Genomic DNA, 18935 nt, shown 5'->3' on the forward strand with positions numbered 1-18935 from the left:
CCTACACATGCTTAATGAGTACTAAACAAATCTGCCAGATGAATAAATGAACATTTGTAGAAGCAGTGTTACAATCATTACAGCAGCGAATTGTAACTAAGATTATAAACCATGAATGTCTGCGGGAATTTCCTGCACAATTTCCAAATCAAAATGGACCCTGGTTAGACTTTCCGGGTATTGTCTGGTATATTTGTGACAAGAAAAATGCCTATAGAGAGAAAAAATAGGATATTTTTCTTCTGCTTTCAGGATGTAATTCATCCCTTTTGGCAGAAAACACAAGGAAAATTAAAATGTTAAGTCAGATATTAGAAAGGTTAAAAAAAATTCCACAGGTTAACATTACCATTTCAAAAGATGAAGACTATATGACTAGACAGGATGTTAATGACTTGACATTACAAAATTTATTAAATTTATTTCTGAAGCAGTTTGGTTCCCCCTCTCAAATGCATGAAGCATGTGGGAGTTGGAATAGATCTGCCCCAGGCTGCCAAACAAATTTTTAATGGAACTGGAGTCCTTCAGGGATTGTCCTAAATCCACATAATATTCTTAGGTCTTGGTGTTTGCACTGGGACCTGTATATTAGCAGATGTACGTGTGAATAATATACTTATATCCATCCATCACCTTAGTGACTCCACATCTGTAGAGGCTGCTGCACATCAATTATTCCACCGCGGGGGGTAGAGAGATATTTGGGCTAGCATTGACCTCTTTTTTCAATTAGGGCCTCAGAAGCAGTGTGTTCTGGAAGTCAAATGGTCCCTTTAGACAGAACCTCTGTGAATCTATTTGGCCTAATGTGGCCGTGCTGGGAAGTCAATATGATTACCTGTGCCAGGTGTGGAGGCAGCATCCAGAAAAACATGAAAATTTTGTCACCAAGAGGCACCATCAATGTTCAGAATCTCTCCAACTTCTCTAATCCTTGCATTGGATATTAGCAAGTCTATCAAAAACAAATGCCAGCCTTAGTAAAGTACATATACCTTCCACAAAAAAATGCAACTGTTTGAAAGAAGTTGTAATTTGTTTGAGGAGCTAAATTCACTTTCAAATGCTAGATGTTTTTATTATCTGAGATTTCAGGGGAAAAAAGTTTCTTCAGAAAGAACAGGATTTTTGTCTTTATATCCTAATGCCCTTTAAAAAAAAAAAACAAAGTTTTTATAATGCTTATTTCTTTGTTCATAAACTTAGAGCATCCTTCTCAAGAGCACATAGTGCTTTTCATTTTATGAAGCTTCTGATATTATATGTGGTGGTGTGTTGCATATTGTCATAACTAATAAATCAGTGACAAATGTAGCCACCTCATTTTGTTGGGGAGATATATAATTGTGGTGGTAGCTGACCATTTATTTAATTATGTGGTAAGTACCATATGATGAGAGGGTAAAGTTAAATTGATGATTTGGGCTATCTCAGCCAGGATACAGTTTACATGGCAATTACACCAGGATCATCTCAGTGTAATTGGCAAGTAATTTTGTAAGCGAAGGAACATGACAGCTCATTTACATGGTGTTCAATGAATAAAATTTGGGAACATTTATCAACCACTTCCAAGTGAAGTGATTGCACCAGTATTGCCCAAAATGCTGTAGAGGTGATTCAAAAGCATCGTGGAAGGTTTCTGGTATGACTCTGCGTTCATTTGCTCCCTCAACATTTATTAGGTGTGTGCCAGGCACTGTCCTAGGCAGTGAGAATACTCACACAAGTAAAAAGTTACGTCCTCCTCTCACAGAACTCATGGTTGGGAAGCAGACCATCAGTGGTTACCCAGCAGTGTGATAAGTGGAGGTCTGAGCTCTGCATAGGTACTGTGGGTGCTGAGGAGGGGAAGCCAGGAGGGTGGAAGATAGTCAGGGAAAGCTTTCTAGAAAGGGTGACACCTGAGATGAATTATAAAGAACAAGCAGGACTGAGTTAGGGGAGGGGGAAAGGACCTTCCAGGCAGAGGTGCCTGCAAGAGCAGAATCTTAGATGAGTAAATGGCTGGTGTGAGCTGGCAATTCTAAGCAGTTCAGGCACATTTCAAGGCAGACCTGGTGCCCAAGAAGCCGACTTGATGGAGATCTCACAGGCCAGACCTTATCCTGCAACCTGGGGATGCACTGGGAGATTTTAACAAGCATCTTTCTCAGAGTTGGACCACTCCATGTAATAAAATACTTGTATTGGGCTATTACGATTTGTCAGGCTCTGTTCTACAGATATCAGGGCGTCTCATCCTCATAGCAACCCCATAAGGCAGGCACTGACATGTCCTCATTTTACGGATGAAGAAACTGAGAACATGGAGAGTGCCCAAAGCTATGGAGGGGGTGGTGGAGGAGCCAGGATTTGAACCCAGGCCTGTCCAGCTCCAAATCCCATGCTTGTCCCCAGCACTCGCACTGTGTCACAGTCCCCTTGATATAATCAAGTGTAACTCCTTGTTTTTAAGTTGCACACTCCTCCACCTCCTATCTCTACTTCTAGGCTGTGGGTGCTGTGAGGCCAGGAACTATATTTATCTTGCTCACAGCCACATCCCTCAAGCTTAAGATGATGCCTGCACCTTCATAGGCATGCCACAAATAAAGAAAAAAATGTAGTTTTTAGGGGGTCATGACTGGAGGCTGTTGAAGTCAGCCTGTCAAGGGATGGCAATGTGGGCCTGAATTAGTCGATACAGAGTGGTGAGGATGAGAAATAAACTGGCAGAACTTGGTGATTGATTGGACATGTGGATTTTGTTGGCATATCCTCACAGTATTTCTGATCTCTAGCTCCTACACTGGAGAGATGACTTGGCAAAACAATCTAAAGCGGAGGGAAGCTCATGCTGCTCTTCACAAAGCTCTCACATTCCTGAGATGAAATGTTGCGGACTCAGGATGAGAAGTTAGAAGAAAGTTTCCTGAAGATAGTTAAAAATAGAATGAACACATCTGCATGGAATGGTAGAGGGACAGAGCTGCCCTAGGGTAGATGAATGGTTAGATGGCCTTTGGGATTCTTCCCCCTTTGAAAATTTTCTAGTTTAGAATAAATAAAAATTCTCCTGAACCATCTGTCCTTAACTGTCTGGCTTAAAGATAAAATCAAAGTGTCTAAGAACTGGAAAATATTGAGTCCAAATGCCTGGATTGTAGATAAGGAAACAGAAGCCCAGAAGGGTTAGATGACTTGTGCAAGGGCACACACCTGAGGCAAAATGAAGACCCAGACCACTGGTCTGTCAGTCCCCCACTCCCTGGACTCCCAGCGAGCAGCATCTGTGTTCCATGTCTTCTCTGGCAGGCCTGTGCTGGGTGCTAGCCCAGAAGCAAAGAGAACCTGGCATCAGTGCTTGAGGAGTGCAGGCAGCCTCAACAGGAAGTGCCACTTTTCACCTAAAAATGCCGTGAAGTACCACCTACTGCACAGAACATTTGGAAAACAGAGACAATGAGTTTGAAAGTCTATAATGGTTTTTCTTTAGCCCCACTCATTGCCAGACACTGCTTCAGTGCTTTCCAGTCATTGCCACTAATTCTCACAACAACTTGAAGTTAGATAATATTACATTTTATGTTTCGGAAAGCTAAAGCCCCAAGAACTCGTTCCATAAGACCAGACTAAGTTCACTCCAAGTCCTAACTGCACAGTCTCTGTTTACCTTAGTTGCATTTCCCTACTATCTTCTTATTCGACACACTGGGTCTGTCCATTGTGTCATAGATACAATTTTGAACTTTCGTTTTTTTTTTTTGGAAGGCAGCTGTGCTCACCACTATACCACCAATGCTGAACTTTCATTTTTTGACTTGTAATGTGTTCTGTTTTTCACGTCAATTCATAGTCTTCATTTTAATGACTGTGTAGTGTCTTATCAAGTTTTTAGGAGGTTCTTAAATAAATATTTACTCATAAAAATCTTTTGATTTTTGGCACATATGGCATTTGGAAGGTATATATTATATTTTGAGGACCATATGACCATCCTCTATGGATGGCATTGGAACGAGCAGGAGAGAAACTGCCAGGCTCTCCACAGGGGATCATGGCTTTCTTTCCCACCAAGAGCCCTTCGGGGGACTCAGGACAGTACTAGGCACAGCTTAGAATAGAGCCCGGGTAGAGATGGCCTGAGACAGGTAGCAGGTGACTTTTCAAGTCTCTGCTTCTCTGACTGAACACACATTCTACCTCCTGTCCTTGTGAAAAAGCAAGTTTTCATTTTCTTAGGGTAGTAAAAATCTTTTGTGTGAAGAAAAAGTGTCATCAGGTGTCTTATTCATCAGCATATATACCATCTCTTTAAAATGACAGTGGGAGTAAAAGTTCATCAGTTCAATATGTCTTTCACATTTGGAGACTCCTGACTAATAAAACTCTGGTATTTATCATCAGAACAGCCAAAGAACTAAATTCTGGCACATGCTATTCTCACGCACTGAGAAAAACTTAAAAAGGCAGAAGATTGTCTCCATTCTTCCTTCTTCCATTCATTTAGAAGAAAAAGCATACCTTTTTTTAATTAAAAAAAATATGAGCATGCAGAAACATCTGGCCTCTATTACCATAGCAGCCTCCTAAATGGTCTCCTCGTCCGCCCTTTTAAAATCAACTCTACATAACAGCTAGAAAGATGTTTCTAGAACACAGAATTCTACCAGTCACTCTCTCATGTTGTCAACATCTTCTTCCACTTCTTCTGTGGCTCTTAGAGTTAAATATCACGTGTAGCCACAGCTCCCAGCTCTCCTTCTTCCACCTTGTCTTAGTCACACCAAGCTGCTTCTGCCTCCCAGCTTCCTGCTGCAAGACAAGGTGTCTCCAACCCCACGTAGAAATCCAGTCCTTTCTCCATGAGCTCCCCACTGGGCTCTGCAGAACCTGACTCCCAGTTGAGCTCCCTCAGTACCTATCAAGCACTGTCATGCTCATACAGAATATAACCCACAGTCTTATTTTTATTTGGCCAGCATGGTACTTTAAAAAAGCTAAATCTCCACTGAAATGTTGTAAAGTAATTAGCCTCCAACTAATTAAAAAAAAAAAAAGCTAAATCTCATTGAACATGGCGTATCGCTGTTCAGTTGAAGGCCCTGCCATTCTCTGTTATCCATCAAGCCCTGATTACATATTTATTCTTTACTGGGCCATATATAGCTATTTGCTTTTGATCTCTTTTACCCAACAGACTATCTGTTGCATGTGTATTGTGTACTGTTAACTTTTGTATCTATAGGTCTGGTAGAGACTACTCAATAAATAACTATTGAGTTAAACATATGCTTTATTAAAAAGAAAACTAAAATTATGTCAGGAAAGATGCAGTAATTCTTTTTGGCCTCTCTGTTCACAAACATAAAATTCATGGACCTCAATGGACCTGGCCCACATTAACAATATTCCATGGGGAGAGTGGAAGGTCTGTGTTCATGATATGATTCTGCTAAAACAGACATTTTGAATCTTGAAGCCTCTGAATGTGCTTATGGTCTTTCCCACTATTTCGAATACCAGGAGATTTGTATCAATTCTTATGATCCTTCATGAATAACATTCTTCACATTTGTCATAGTTTTGTGTATCAAGGCATACATTTCCATGATTTCATTTCATATCCTTGTGATCTCCATATTTCCATCAAACTGAGATCTGCAGAAATTTGGATGGGATAGTATGGATAAAGATGTAGTACTTTATCTACTTAGTAAAGTGTTATCATGATCAAAGTACAGTCATTGTGCCTTACCTGAACTTCGATCCTGACAAGGAGTAAGGCACCCATATATATACAGCTGGTGAGGCTGAAGGTTGAGCTAAGGGGAATACCCACTGGTCAACCTCTGATGTATCATCTTTTTGATCATCTGGTCCTTTGTCTCAGCCACTGTATCTTTCATGTCCTTAGTTATTCTCTTCTGGATGTTCAGTTCTATGCTGCTTTAAAACACTAAAAAAAGATGTAGTATCTCATAAGCCCCAGATTACTCATAGTTATGGAATTTCACATCATCGTTAGTGATGTAGATCTGTGGTACCTGCCTATGGCCTTGTTGTTGCCATAAATTAAACCTCCAGAGAATGCCCTGCATTTTCAGGGAGTGCTATGGATGCTGCAGAGGGACCATATGTCATAAGGCATTGCTGAGGAAACATGTTAGTAGCACAGGAATGGAAATGTGTCTTAAGTGTCAAGTGAAACAACAACAACAAAAAAGTCTTTTGCTTAAGCTTCCTTCCCTAGGGAAGAGGTGGGCACAGAATCAGGTGAGTTTATTACAGAATTCTTTAGCAGCCAGAAATTTCATTGACAATTTTGTTCATGTGCTGGCTTGTCTGCCTTCTCAGAGGCCCATTGTGCATTCCTTACTTGATGTTATTAATCGTTAATGGATGAACCTGAAAACCAAGCAATATCATGTGGGTTATAGTTATATTAAGTGGTTCTTTTCTGTAGCATAAAGCTTGTCAGCTTATCTTTTTCTTAGTAATGAACACCATTTTTTTCAATGTCCTAATCAAATCCTTCCACATCATCTTGAGGCACAACCAGATCCAACTGCTTCTATCCTGTACTATTGGCCTCAATTATGTCAAATTATGCAACCTACTCACAGGTCCTAAGGTTCTCTTTTGTTGAGACGTAGGTCTGATGCATGCCTTCAGAAGCTCATGATTACCAACATTCAACACTTGTCTGTTTTAGGTAAACAGAATCAAAGAGAGCACTGGGATAAATTTACAATTACGAGGAAATCACCTATAGAATAGATTTCTTCCTAGATTTCTTCCTAAGTGTTGGTGTTCTTGGGCTGATCGCAAGTATTTTTCTTTTCTGTGTCCCTTCTCCCTGAAACACACAAACGTACCTCAATCTGCATTACTTCAGAGCTGAGGATCTCCACTGTCGTGGCAGAAAGTAAATAACACCCATGTTTTGGCTATAAAATCATAATAATTTAATTTTTAATAACTAGTATATTGACCAGAAGCATCAGGCTTCTGATACATTGCCATACTTAATGTTATTCGATCAAATACCTGTAGTTGAAAGAGGACAATACAAGAAATAGTGAACAACCCTCAGGGAAATCTAATGTTCCTTTCTGTCATATGGTGCTGCAATTATACTGTTTCTTATGCCTCTAGTAAGATGAAATGATTCATCATTTTGGAGTCATTTTTAAAACAATAAAAATTCTTATCTTTATACTCCAAGTTCTGATTATGTTCCTACCTCCTTCATTTTCAGCTTGCTTTGATTGTTCTGCCTTTTCTTCTGATCTTTAAAAGGCCCCTTTTTTCCCACTAAGAAAAAGATTCACCCTGAACCTCTAAGATGGTTCAGGTGCCTTTTGATGTGCAGGGCCATGCCGTATACCCCTTAAATTGCTCTTACCCTCTTCAGTGTACAGAAGAGGCACAATATGGTTTCTGAATGAGTGAAAGAATGGGAAAAATTAATACCTGATTTCATAGCTTATGACTGTTTAACCTCTTTCACCTGAATTATATTCCAGATGACACTGTTAGCATCTCAAACTTGTCAATTATTCTTAATACTAAATTCAGTGTAAGTACATAGAGCCATTGCTCAACAAGTGTTTAGTGAGAGCAAAATATATCATGTATTTTGGAGTCCTGTTATAGAGAAGCCAGAAATTGGCACATAGTCTTTCAAAATCCATACTTTTTCAGATTAATCAAGTCAAGGGCTGGATTTTCACTCTGAAGACTAACCATTGATTCAACATATTGGTTACTATGATTAGTCTCCATCAGACCTCCTGTGTTTGGAACACCTTATAACATTCCAGAGATGGAAAAAAAATCTTTGGAAAAACCATCCCTGTTTCTTGAAATATTAAAATGGAAACTTTCCCCTTCAGAGAGTCCTATTGATCCAGTTCAGCAGATATCCACTATTCCTGCAAACATTTATTGAACACCTTGTATGTGACATGAGTTGGAAATAAATGTGAAACTGGCAAGTCTTTGATTGTAATAATTTGGTAGCCAAATATAGGAATAAAGCAGAATTCAGTATGATAAATTCTTCAACAGAAGCAGATATAAGGAACAGAGGAAGCTGAGAGAGGGGAGTAATTAATTCTATGAAAGACATTATGGAAAGCTTCCTGCAAGAAATTTCTATGAGTTGAAATTCACCAGTAAGAACAGTTTTTATCTTTTGGGTAACTATCATAAGTGAAAAATGCCCCTCATGTGCTTGATGTATTTATTTATAAAGCAATGTCACATTGTAAGGAATAAGCTTAAAATTCAAACATTTGAAAAACATTTGACTCCTCTCTACAGCACCTAAATTGACCTCAGTATTCCATAGTTTGTGTGATATCTGAAAAACAGCTGAATCAAACCCTACTATATTAATGGATTTATATATGTGCACATAATTTATGTTGCCAATTTTTATGGTTTCATAAATAGTGCTAGCACTAATGTTTCTAAAAGGTGAAGAAAAGACCTCATATGTGCTGATAGAATTTCAGTATATATTGTAGAACACTGCTACTCTTGATATAGCCTACGGGATGTGACTTTTCATAAAAACCTAATGAATTTCTAGATATGTCAGCTGTTTCCAAACAGATGCACTCTGCTAATCTAATGGAAACATTTTGAGCCCAGATCCCAAATATCAATAGCTTTTAGTATTGCAAATTAGTTTGTCTATTGGGTAAATTGAACTGTGTGGCTCTTGATAAAAAGTAGCAAGTAATTTTATATGGATGTTTTATGTTTAATGGCCTTGCCAGGGTTTGATGCTCATATTTTTCCTTGCAGAGTTTTAAGTTGAATGTAGACAGTCATTGTGCACTCAAGGAAGCTGTGGAGGAGGAAGGACACCAACTTCTTGAGCTTATTGCATCTCACAAAGCAGGTAAATCCTCGTGAAATATTGCAAGTCTTTATGTCTCCAGACTATTAAGAATGAAGAAGCATTGCTGTAAATTACTGCATATATTCACTTCCTTATGTATTATTAATATTTACATTATCAGATTGACCTTCAAGATTTATAAATGTTTCATATACTGCATACAATGCTGTGATACTTGTAAGATGAAATACTGCCTCCAAATGGTCTGTTCATTTTATTTGGGGCTTGCTGTTCGCCCGAGTTTCATTTGAAATCACATTCCTGAGAACTTCACATTGACATGCTTTTTGATGTAGGTGCTCTGGAAATAACATTAAGATAATGAATGAGAATTGTGCATTTAGTTACAATGCATATGCATCCGGGTACTTGCAGGTATCATTACAGATATAAGGCAGGCAGTCTAGAGACACCTGATTATTTCCCTGCCAATTCACACATATGACCGTTTTGCATGTTCTCTGCTGGTCATTGCATTAGCAGAGTTTTAGCCTGAGACCAGTTCTTACCCCAGTATTAGTGTATTTATGAGAAACGGATTGTAAATAAAAAATAGTTTTGTCATTTGGTTATACTTATCCTGGTAGTCAAAGACTGTAAGACAGGATGAATTAGTTTGCCACTTGTTTTGAGCTTACCACAGCCCAATAAGAAAAGAGCAGCTTTAATCTGATGTGCTAACGCTAAAGATTGCTGTCTTAAATTTGGCCCATTTACTGTATTTCAAGTCGAATTACCTTTACTTATTTCTATACATTTTCTGATCATCGTAAAGTCTCCACAAAAAGATATACACAGGGCCTTTTATTTGGAATGTGAGGCTAGAGTGTTAATAATTTTTATGTATCGTGATTTTGATTTTGATTTTTTTAGTCCATGTGTTAAATCTAAGTCAATTCTAAACCATGCATCTATGGGGTTTTCCCATTTTTGTGTCCTTATGCCTTCTGTCAAGTCAAAAGCCCCCAGTCTTGGTTCTGAGAGGCAGGTGATGGTAATGGTTGCTTAAAATTATGTTTATTGTTGGAAATATCCATCTAATCTTAAATGAAAAACAATACTGGGTAAAAACACAGCCGAGTTGCTAACGTGTGCTTTCCCCCTCCTTTGGAGAAGGACTGAAGGACATGCTGCGGATGATTGCAAGTCAATGGAAGGAGCTGCAGAGGCAAATCAAACGGCAACACAGCTGGATTCTCCGGGCTCTGGATACCATCAAAGCCGAGATTCTGGCTACTGATGTGTCTGTGGAGGGCGAGGAAGGGACTGGAAGCCCCAAGGTAAGTGGCTTGAAGTTTGCCTTATTTCCTCTTATTTCTGTCTTCTTTTGAACTAGGCACCACTGAAGTTTTCTTTCTACCCCTAAGGCTTTTCATTTCTACTGAGTAAACTTTATCTCTCTCTCTCTATGTATAGGTATGTATAAACAAAATGAAATGGCTTAGTTTAAAACAATAAAAAATGCCTCCTACAACTTTCAAGTTTTCCAGGGTCTTTCTGTGAAAAGTGGCAGAGTGGGAGGGGGACAGTACTTTAAGGGTAGAAGAAAGGGGGACATAAAACATTTAGTAAACAAAACATAAAGCATCTTTAACATGAATAATCAGAATGGTTTTAAATTGTTTTGTTGCAACTATAAATCACTATAATCAGTGCAATCACTCAGCTCTGACATCCATTAGCCGCTTGGTTACAGCAAATTAACAAAGAAGAGAGAAAGTGATTCATTATCTCATTCCTGTTAATGACTATCAGATGCATTGCCTAATTAGGGGATGGTCATTGTAGTGGGAAGAAGGTCATATGCTTTGCTACAAATCTTTTTGCTCTGAGTGTAAGTTCTCCATAATGGTGCATGCACCAAATACAACAAGTACTTTAAAAATGAATATTGACTTGTTTTGGTTATCTATTTTAGATTTACAAAATAATCTGTAAAGCATATGAACTTGAATTTTAAATGAGGCACCTTTTAATACAGTGTGCCAAGGTTCTAGAGGTATCTTTGGACTCATGATGTGGAAGATAATTTTATTAATTTGATATTTTCATTCAATCTCTCTTTCCTTTTGTATTTGTTCTTTTGTGAAAGTTAATGCAGGAAACAGGTCTCATAATAGCTCAGTATGGAAACATACTATAAAATGGGGGAAACAGATTTAAGAGTTCATGGCTTCTATTCCTGGCATGGACAAAGTAATTAAATCATCATCAAGTCACATTTATTCAGCCTCCATGTGGATTGTCATTGGGCTACATGTATACAGAGCAAGTTAAACAAATCCTCTGCCCTCTGAGCCTCACATTCTTAAGTTCAGGCAAGGAGAAACCCAACCTGCTCTGCAGTGGTGAGGCCATGCAGCTAGTTGAAAAGCTCAGGTAGTTTATAGCTTTGGAATCTTAAACAACAAACTTTACCTTATTTGTTGGAAACAGAGGATGGAATGATGAGCTCAGTTCCATTTAAAGAAGCCTCCATGGAGGAGGTCACATTTCAGGAAATACTTAAAGGAAGGAAGAGAGGTGGCTTGGCACATGAGCACATATTTTAGGAAGTGACATGATGAAAGAATCAGAGCTGGAACTAATAACGGGGAACAGGGAGTGTCTTCAGCAGACTTCTCGGGGCAGAAATGCTGTTCTTTCAAGGAGCAGACTGTAGTGGAAGTTGATTGGGCTGATGCTTTGGTTGGAGTAGGGGGCAGTGATGATGAGAAAGAACACGCCTGAAAACTCTTTTGTGTTTTATTTATTGAACAAAAATATACTGAGTGATTACTTTTTTAAAAGCTACCCTGTGTTGAATGCATTCTACATGCCAGCTACTGTGTTGTACATTATCTTTTGTGTACTCTCTCATTTAATTCTCACAACAAACTATATACACCTTAAGGCAGTACTATTATAATTCCTAATGGAAAAAAATGGAGGCACAGAGAAGTTAAGTAACTGGCTTAAGGTCACATAGGTGTTAGGTAGCAGAGCTGGGATGTGAATCTGAGCCCTTTGGCCCCAGAGCCCATTTTCAACACCGCCTAAAGCACTGCTTGTTACTGGCACCGCTCAGGGTAGGACGCAGTGATGAACAATCAGCTTCGGTACCTGTCTCACGGAGCTTGCGGTGAAGTGGGGTGACAGACTTAAATCTCATAATCATGCTTTTATAAACCACGATGGACTGTGAAAGAAAAGCAAAGGAAGCAGCCAGACGCTGGGCTGGGAGAAGTGATCGGGATCCAAGTATGGGGGAGCACTTCCTTGAGGAAGTGACGTTCTGTGAACAGGCTGTTGCAGCTATTGAGGGGCGGGGAGTATGCAAGGGAAGCTGTGTGGCTGTGGGGGTGAAGGGGAGGGTTTGGGAGTGAGCAAGGAAATGACATCATTGACTCATAGAATCAAGACCCGTCCTTGGCTTTGGTGTGGAGCATGGATGGGTAAGTGGGGTGAGTCGGGGTGAAGGTGGAGAGGTACAAGGTGGTTGAGCAGAGATAGTGCAGTCACCTGCATTCATAAGGCCCTGTGGCTCTTTTCACCAGGGCCAGCTTGAATTGGACACTATTGCTCATTCTGTGGGAGACAGATGAAATAAAGAAGAGAGCTAAACACAATGAGGAGAAGGTATTATGAAAAGAGAGGCAATGTTATCATTTCTCAAAAATAGGACCGCCTTCCTCAGGCCCCACCTCAAATGAATCAGTCACCTGAGTAGGGCCCCAGAATCTGCATTCCACAGCTCCCAGAAAACCTCTTCCTACGGGGCCGTATGATCCTCACATAACTGGGATCCTCAAAACAGTGTGAATGGATATCTGTCTTCTTGTTACTTCCAATACCAAACCATTGTTATCTGGTGGCTCAGACGGTAAATAATCTGTCTGTGATGCAGGAGACCTGGGTTCAATCCCTGGGTCACAAAGCTCCCCTGGAGGAGGGCATGGCAACCCACTACAGTATCCTTGCCTGGAAATTCCCTATGGACAGAGCAGCCTGGTGGGCTACAATCCATAGTGTTGCAAAGAGTTGGACACGACTGAGTGACTAACACTTTCACACTTTAAAAATGTTCAGAAACAGGGGCTGTTTAATTAAACTATGCTACATCTTATCCCAGTGAAAGATTACATAACCATTTAAAACAAGTGTTTTGGAAGAGAATTTTCAAACATTTGAAGAGGCCTATAATATGCAATTATATATTTAAAAATACCTTTGAATTTTCTAAGTATCTACAATGAGTAAGAATTATTTGAATCCAAAAAATAAATATATGTAAAATGCAGAATTAAAAAGTGATTAAAAGGTGACATACTTGACATTGATCTGAAGGGACTTGAGATGTGAATTTAAATATTAGGAGGAAAAATAAATATATCTGACTCTTACTGATTTGGACGTCTCAGTTCAGTCCAGTCGCTCAGTCATGTCCAACTCTTTGCGACCCCATGGACTACAGTACTCCAGGCCATCATCGACTCCTGGAGTTTACTCAAACTCACATCCATTGAGCTGGTGATGCCATCCAACCATCTCATCCTCTGTCGTCCCCTTCTCCTCCCACCTTCAATCTTTCCCAGAATCAGGGTCTTTTCAAATTAGTCAGTTCTTTGCATCAGGTGGCCAAAGTTTTGGAGTTTCAGCTTCAATATCAGTCCTTGCAATGAATATTCAGGACTGATTTACTTTAGGATTGATTGGTTGAATCTGCTTGCACTCCAAGGGACTGTCAGGAGTCTTCTCTAACACCACAGTTCAAAAGCATCAGTTCTTCAGTGCTCAGCTTTCTTTATAGTCCAACTGTCATATCCATACATGACTACTGGAAAAACCATAGCTTTGACTAGATGGCCCTTTGTTGGCAAAGTAATGTCTTTGCTTTTTAATATGCTGTCTAGGTTAGTCATAATTTTTCTTCCAAGGAGCAAGGGTCTTTTAATTTCAAGGCTGCAGTCACCATCTGCAGTGATTTTGGAGCCCACAAAAATAAAGTCTGTCACTGTTTCCACTGTTTCCCCATCTATTTGCCACGAAGTGATGGGACCAGATGTCATTATCTTAGTTTTCTGAATACTGAGTTTTAAGCCAACTTTTTCACTCTCCTCTTTCAATTTCATCAAGAGGCTCTTTATTTCTTCACTTTCTGCCATAAGGGTGGTGTCATCTGCATATCTGAGGTTATTGATATTTCTCCCTGCAATCTTGATTCCAGCTTGTGCTTCATCCAGCCCAGCGTTTCTCATGATGTACTCTGCATATAAGTTAAATAAGCAGGGTGACAATATACAGCCTGTAGGTACTCCTTTCCCAATTTGGAACCAGTCTGTTGTTCCATGTCTGATTCCAACACTTGCTTCTGGACCTGCATACAGATTTCTTGGAAGGCAGGTCAAGTGGTCTAGTATTCCCATCCCTTGAAGAATTTTCCACATTTGTTGTGGTCCATACAATCAATGGCGTTGGCATAGTGAATAAAGTAGAAGTAGATATTTTTCTGGAACTCTCTTGCTTTGTCAATCATCTAACAGATGTTGGCAATTTGATCTCTGGTTCCTCTGCCTTTTCTAAATCCAGCTTGAACATCTGGAAGTTCACAGTTCACGTACTGTTGAAGCCTGGCTTGGAGAATTTTAAGCATTACTTTACTAGCGTGTAAGATGAGTGCAATTGTGCAGTAGTTTGAGCATTCTTTGGCATTGCCTTTCTTTGGGATTGGAATGAAACCTGACCTTTTCCAGTCCTGTGGCCACTGTTGAGTTTTCCAAATTTGCTGGCATATTGAGTGCAACACTTTCACAGCATCATCTTTTAGGATTTGAAATTAGCTCAACTGGAATTCCATCACCTCCACTAGTTTTGTTTGTAGTGATGCTTCCTGAGACCCACTTGACTTCGCATTCCAGGATGTCTGGCTCTAGGTGAGTGATCACATCATTGTGATTATCTGGGTCATGAAGATCTTTTTTGTACAGTTCTTCTGTGTATTCTTGCCATCTCTTCTTAATATCTGCTGCTTCTGTTAGGTTTCTGCCCTTTATTGTGCCCATCTTTGCATGAAAAGTTCTCTTGGTATCTCTAATTTTCATGAAGAAATCTCTAGTCTTTCTCATTCTATTGTTTTCCTCTATTTCTTTGCATTGATCACTGAGGAAGGCTTTCTTATCTTTCCTTGCTATTCTTTGGAACTATGCATTCAAATGGGTATATCTTTCCTTTTTTCCTTTGCCTTTTGCTTCTCTTCTTTTCACAGCTATTTGTAAGGTCTCCTCAGACAACCATTTTGCCCTTTTGCATTTATTTTTCTAGGAGATGGTCTTGATCCCTGCCTCCTGTACAATGTCACGAACCTCCGTCCAAAGTTCTTCAGGCACTCTGTGTATCAGATCTAATTATTTGAATCTATTTGTTACTTCCACTGTATAATCATCAAGGATTTGGTTTAGGTCATACTTGAATGGTCTAGTGGTTTTCCCTACTTTCTTCAAATTAAGTCTGAATTTGGTAATAAGGAGTTCATGATCTGAGCCGCAGTCAGCTCCTGGTCTTGTTTTTGCTGACTTTATAGAGCTTCTCCATGTTTGGCTGCAAAGAATATAATCAATCTGATTTCGGTATTGACCATCTGGTGACGTCCATGTGTAGAGTCATCTCTTGTGTTGTTGGAAGAGGGTGTTTGCTATGACCAGTGCATTCTCTTGGCAGAACTCTATTAGCCTTTGCACTGCTTCATTCTGTACTCCAAGGCCAAATTTTCCCATTACTCCAGCTATTTCTTGACTTCGTACTTTTGCACTCCAGTCCGCTATAATGAGAAGGACATCTTTTTTGGGTGTTAGTTCTAGAAGGTCTTTCAGGTCTTCATAGAACCATTCAACTTCAGCTTCTTTAGCATTACTGGTCAGGGCATAGACTTGAATTACTGTGATATTGAATGGTTTGCTTTGGAAACGAACAGAGATCATTCTGTCATTTTTGAGATTGCATCCAAGTATTGCATTTCAGACTCTTGTTGACTATGATGGCTACTCCATTTCTTCTAAGGGATTCTTGCCCACAGTAGTAGATATAATGGTCATCTGAGTTAAATTCATCCATTCCAGTTCATTTTAGTTTGCCGATTCCTAATATGTTGGCGTTCATTCTTGAAATCTCCAATTTGACCACTTCCAATTTGCCTTGATTCATGGACCTAAATTCCAGGTTCGCATGCAGTATTGCTCTTTATAGCATCAGACTTTACTTCCGTCACCAGTCACCCAAGTTTGGAACTTGGATGTCTCAGTTCCAAACAAAACAACAACAACAAAAATCCTCTGTATTTGAATCATCTCCTAAGTGAAGATGCCTTTCTCAAGTCACATCTCTTTACAAAGAATAACATGAGTGGGCTTTCCTGTTAACAGTATTTCTGTTCAAAACATTTCCTGTCATACTATGTGCACAGTGTGGTGCATCTGAAAGCAGCTAAAGGAGAGGCTTCTGTAGGCATCTCAGGATGTGAACCTGGGGGAGGCGTGAGAGTTAAGACTTTGACCTGGCAGAGAGGGCCATACCCCAGGCCTTTGCCTCCCAGTCAGTTCTCTCTTCCTCAGTTTGGGTTGAATTTTCTCTAGACAAATGAACTCATCCATAGTCAAGGGTGAAGGTAAACTCGACTTAAGATAAAGAAAATCCATTTCTAAATTTAAACTTAGGAAACTGAGGCAAAACCAGAATGCTCATTCTTTCTATTTGCTTAATGTTGATGAACTCCTTCCTCAGTCCTGTGGGCAAGCATGAGCAATGATAAGAGAAGCTCAGACTCAGAAGGCAGACTGTCTGTGTTCAACTTGACACTTACTAGCAATGTGTCCTTCAGAAAATGACTGAAATTCTCTGCCTCAGATCCCTCATTTGTACTATGGAGGCAATGGTAACATCCACCTCAAGGGACTGTGATATAGATTAAAGAGTTGGCATATCTGAAATGCTTACAGCACTGGGCCCATAGGAAGTCCGAGATGTGGGTAAATATGCCAGACTGCATAATCTAGTGGTGGAGACAACAAACAAATAATTGTAATAGAATCTAACAATTACTCTAGTAGAAAGTGAAAAAGTGAAAGTGTTAGTTGCTCAGTCGTGTCTGACTCTTTGCGACCCCATGGACTGTAGCCCACCAGGCTCCTCTTTTCATGGAATTCTCCAGACAAGAATACTGGAGGGGTGTACAAGGTTCTGTGAGTAAACAGAGGAGGAATTAACTAACCCCAAGTGGGGGTCTCAAGGAAAGACCTAGAGGGCAGTTGATGTTTTAAATGGGGAAGGATTTTTGCCCAAGTGAAATTAATGGGCAGAGAACTTGCAACCTTTTGGACGAGATTAGGCCAGCTTGCCACACCCAGGTTCATGTGACAAAAAATGACCCTTAGTGATCAGTGACTTGAGCAATAATTCCTCATATGTCTCTAATTGACACTATTCAAGTCAGAGTGAGGTCCCTATACAGAAAGTATCTGAAATGTCCTGTTTAAACAGACATATTGCCGTATTGCACACATGGAACAAGCTTAAACCCTGGAGTTCTGCAAGACTAAAAGCTGAATTTCACTCTCTGTCTATCATGTAGGCCCTCTTTCTGTGACATGACCTTGCACAGGTCATGTACAAATTGTGCCTTGAAGTATATCTCCAAGCATAGCAGTTATGATCATCTATTTCATCTTAGACCTAAAAGAGGAACTAAAATTAAAACATAATAAAAAAATAACTCTAGAATTCATCTTAGGTTTACATCAGAAGCTATGGGAACTTGAGAAGCATAATAGAAAATCTAAGGAATATATCTAGGGGGTATTTTTCTTTTTACCTTGTTTGAGAGACTGTAGAAAAGGGCTTGGTCTTAGAAATCTTGTAAAGAAGGAGGATAGGAGGAAATTCAAAGACTCTGGGAAACTTCTCCCCCAGGACTCGGCAGCATACCTTATTTGTTGTATTTCATTTTTTAAAAAAAGTATTTTCCCAGGACTGTGAGATCTTTTATACATGGAAATAGAGAACAAAATCCACCAATTCTAGAAATAGAGCTTTGGCACACAAAATCCAAGAATTGAATGTATGCTTGTAATTATATATTTTATTTTAAGATAGATTGGTGAAAGTTTATCATTTTGAAGTAAGCTTTTTTAGTATGTTAAAATTCTGTGTGGTGTATAGCTGGAGGGATTTCAAAACACAGTGAGTGTCTAACTCCAAACAAAGGCTACATTCCTTCTTCTTCTTCTTTTTTTTTTTTTTTTTTTTTGACATCTCAAGGCAAAAAAACAAAAATCCTGAAAGCAAAAAGGCATTCTTAAATTTTGCACATTGCCTCCTTTAAAACATTCTTATCCCTGTTTTTATTTTTTACCCATAGAGCTTGCCATCATTACGGATGTCTTAGAATCAAGGCCGGGATTTCCCCGCCTGACATCTCAAACTTTGCATCCCTGAAAGCACACAGCAATGGTTCCTTTGTCCTCTTTAAAGAAACATATACATTCCCAAAACAAAGACTATTTGAAGATTTTAATGTAAATTCAGTAAACTTTATAGCAAATAGAAAGGGTGACCTCTCCTGGGTTCCAACCAAGATCTTCACTTACTTAGTGAAAGGAGGCAGAGGGTTAGCTGCTTTGAACTCTAGGGTTGTGCTTATTTTATCTGGTTTCTTTTGAGGTTTGTAGATTGAAGTTGTCATCCCTTTGGAAATGGATATCAGACTGTGAAGGTCATCAATGTTATCTGTTCAACAATAGCACAAGAGCAAGCTTAAGGACATTTCTTAAATATGTTTGCTCAGCCCTACAAATGACAGTTTCAGGTACTGGCTGAGAAAGTGGTGTCTGTGTGTACTCTGACTTGGGTATGTTGCTAACCACCTAGCCTTTTGTTAGATGTCAAGAGAGGGCAAGTCTTAACAGTAACACATACTTTCTGTTTGTTTACCAGACACTCGAGTCTTTACCTAGTATTTATGCAAATAACTATGGGTAACTTTCTTTAACTGAAGGAAGAGAAAGAG

General features: G+C 39.4%; 1 protein-coding gene across 2 annotated transcripts in view; it reads left to right on the plus strand.

Annotated features, from left to right (window-relative positions):
- Positions 1-18935, plus strand: part of AKAP6 (A-kinase anchoring protein 6) — a 588857-nt gene that overhangs the window by 348475 nt on the left and 221447 nt on the right. Inside the window, exons 7-8 of one of the 2 annotated variants that reach the window (XM_061159147.1) lie at positions 8803-8899; positions 10016-10179. In XM_061159147.1, coding sequence (XP_061015130.1) covers positions 8803-8899; positions 10016-10179 — 261 coding nt within the window. Of the gene's footprint in view, positions 1-8802; positions 8900-10012; positions 10180-18935 lie in introns of both variants that reach the window. The other variant, XM_061159148.1, reaches the window with a different exon arrangement.

The sequence above is a fragment of the Dama dama genome, chromosome 13 (assembly GCF_033118175.1).
Source record: "Dama dama isolate Ldn47 chromosome 13, ASM3311817v1, whole genome shotgun sequence".
Lineage (NCBI taxonomy): Eukaryota > Metazoa > Chordata > Mammalia > Artiodactyla > Cervidae > Dama > Dama dama.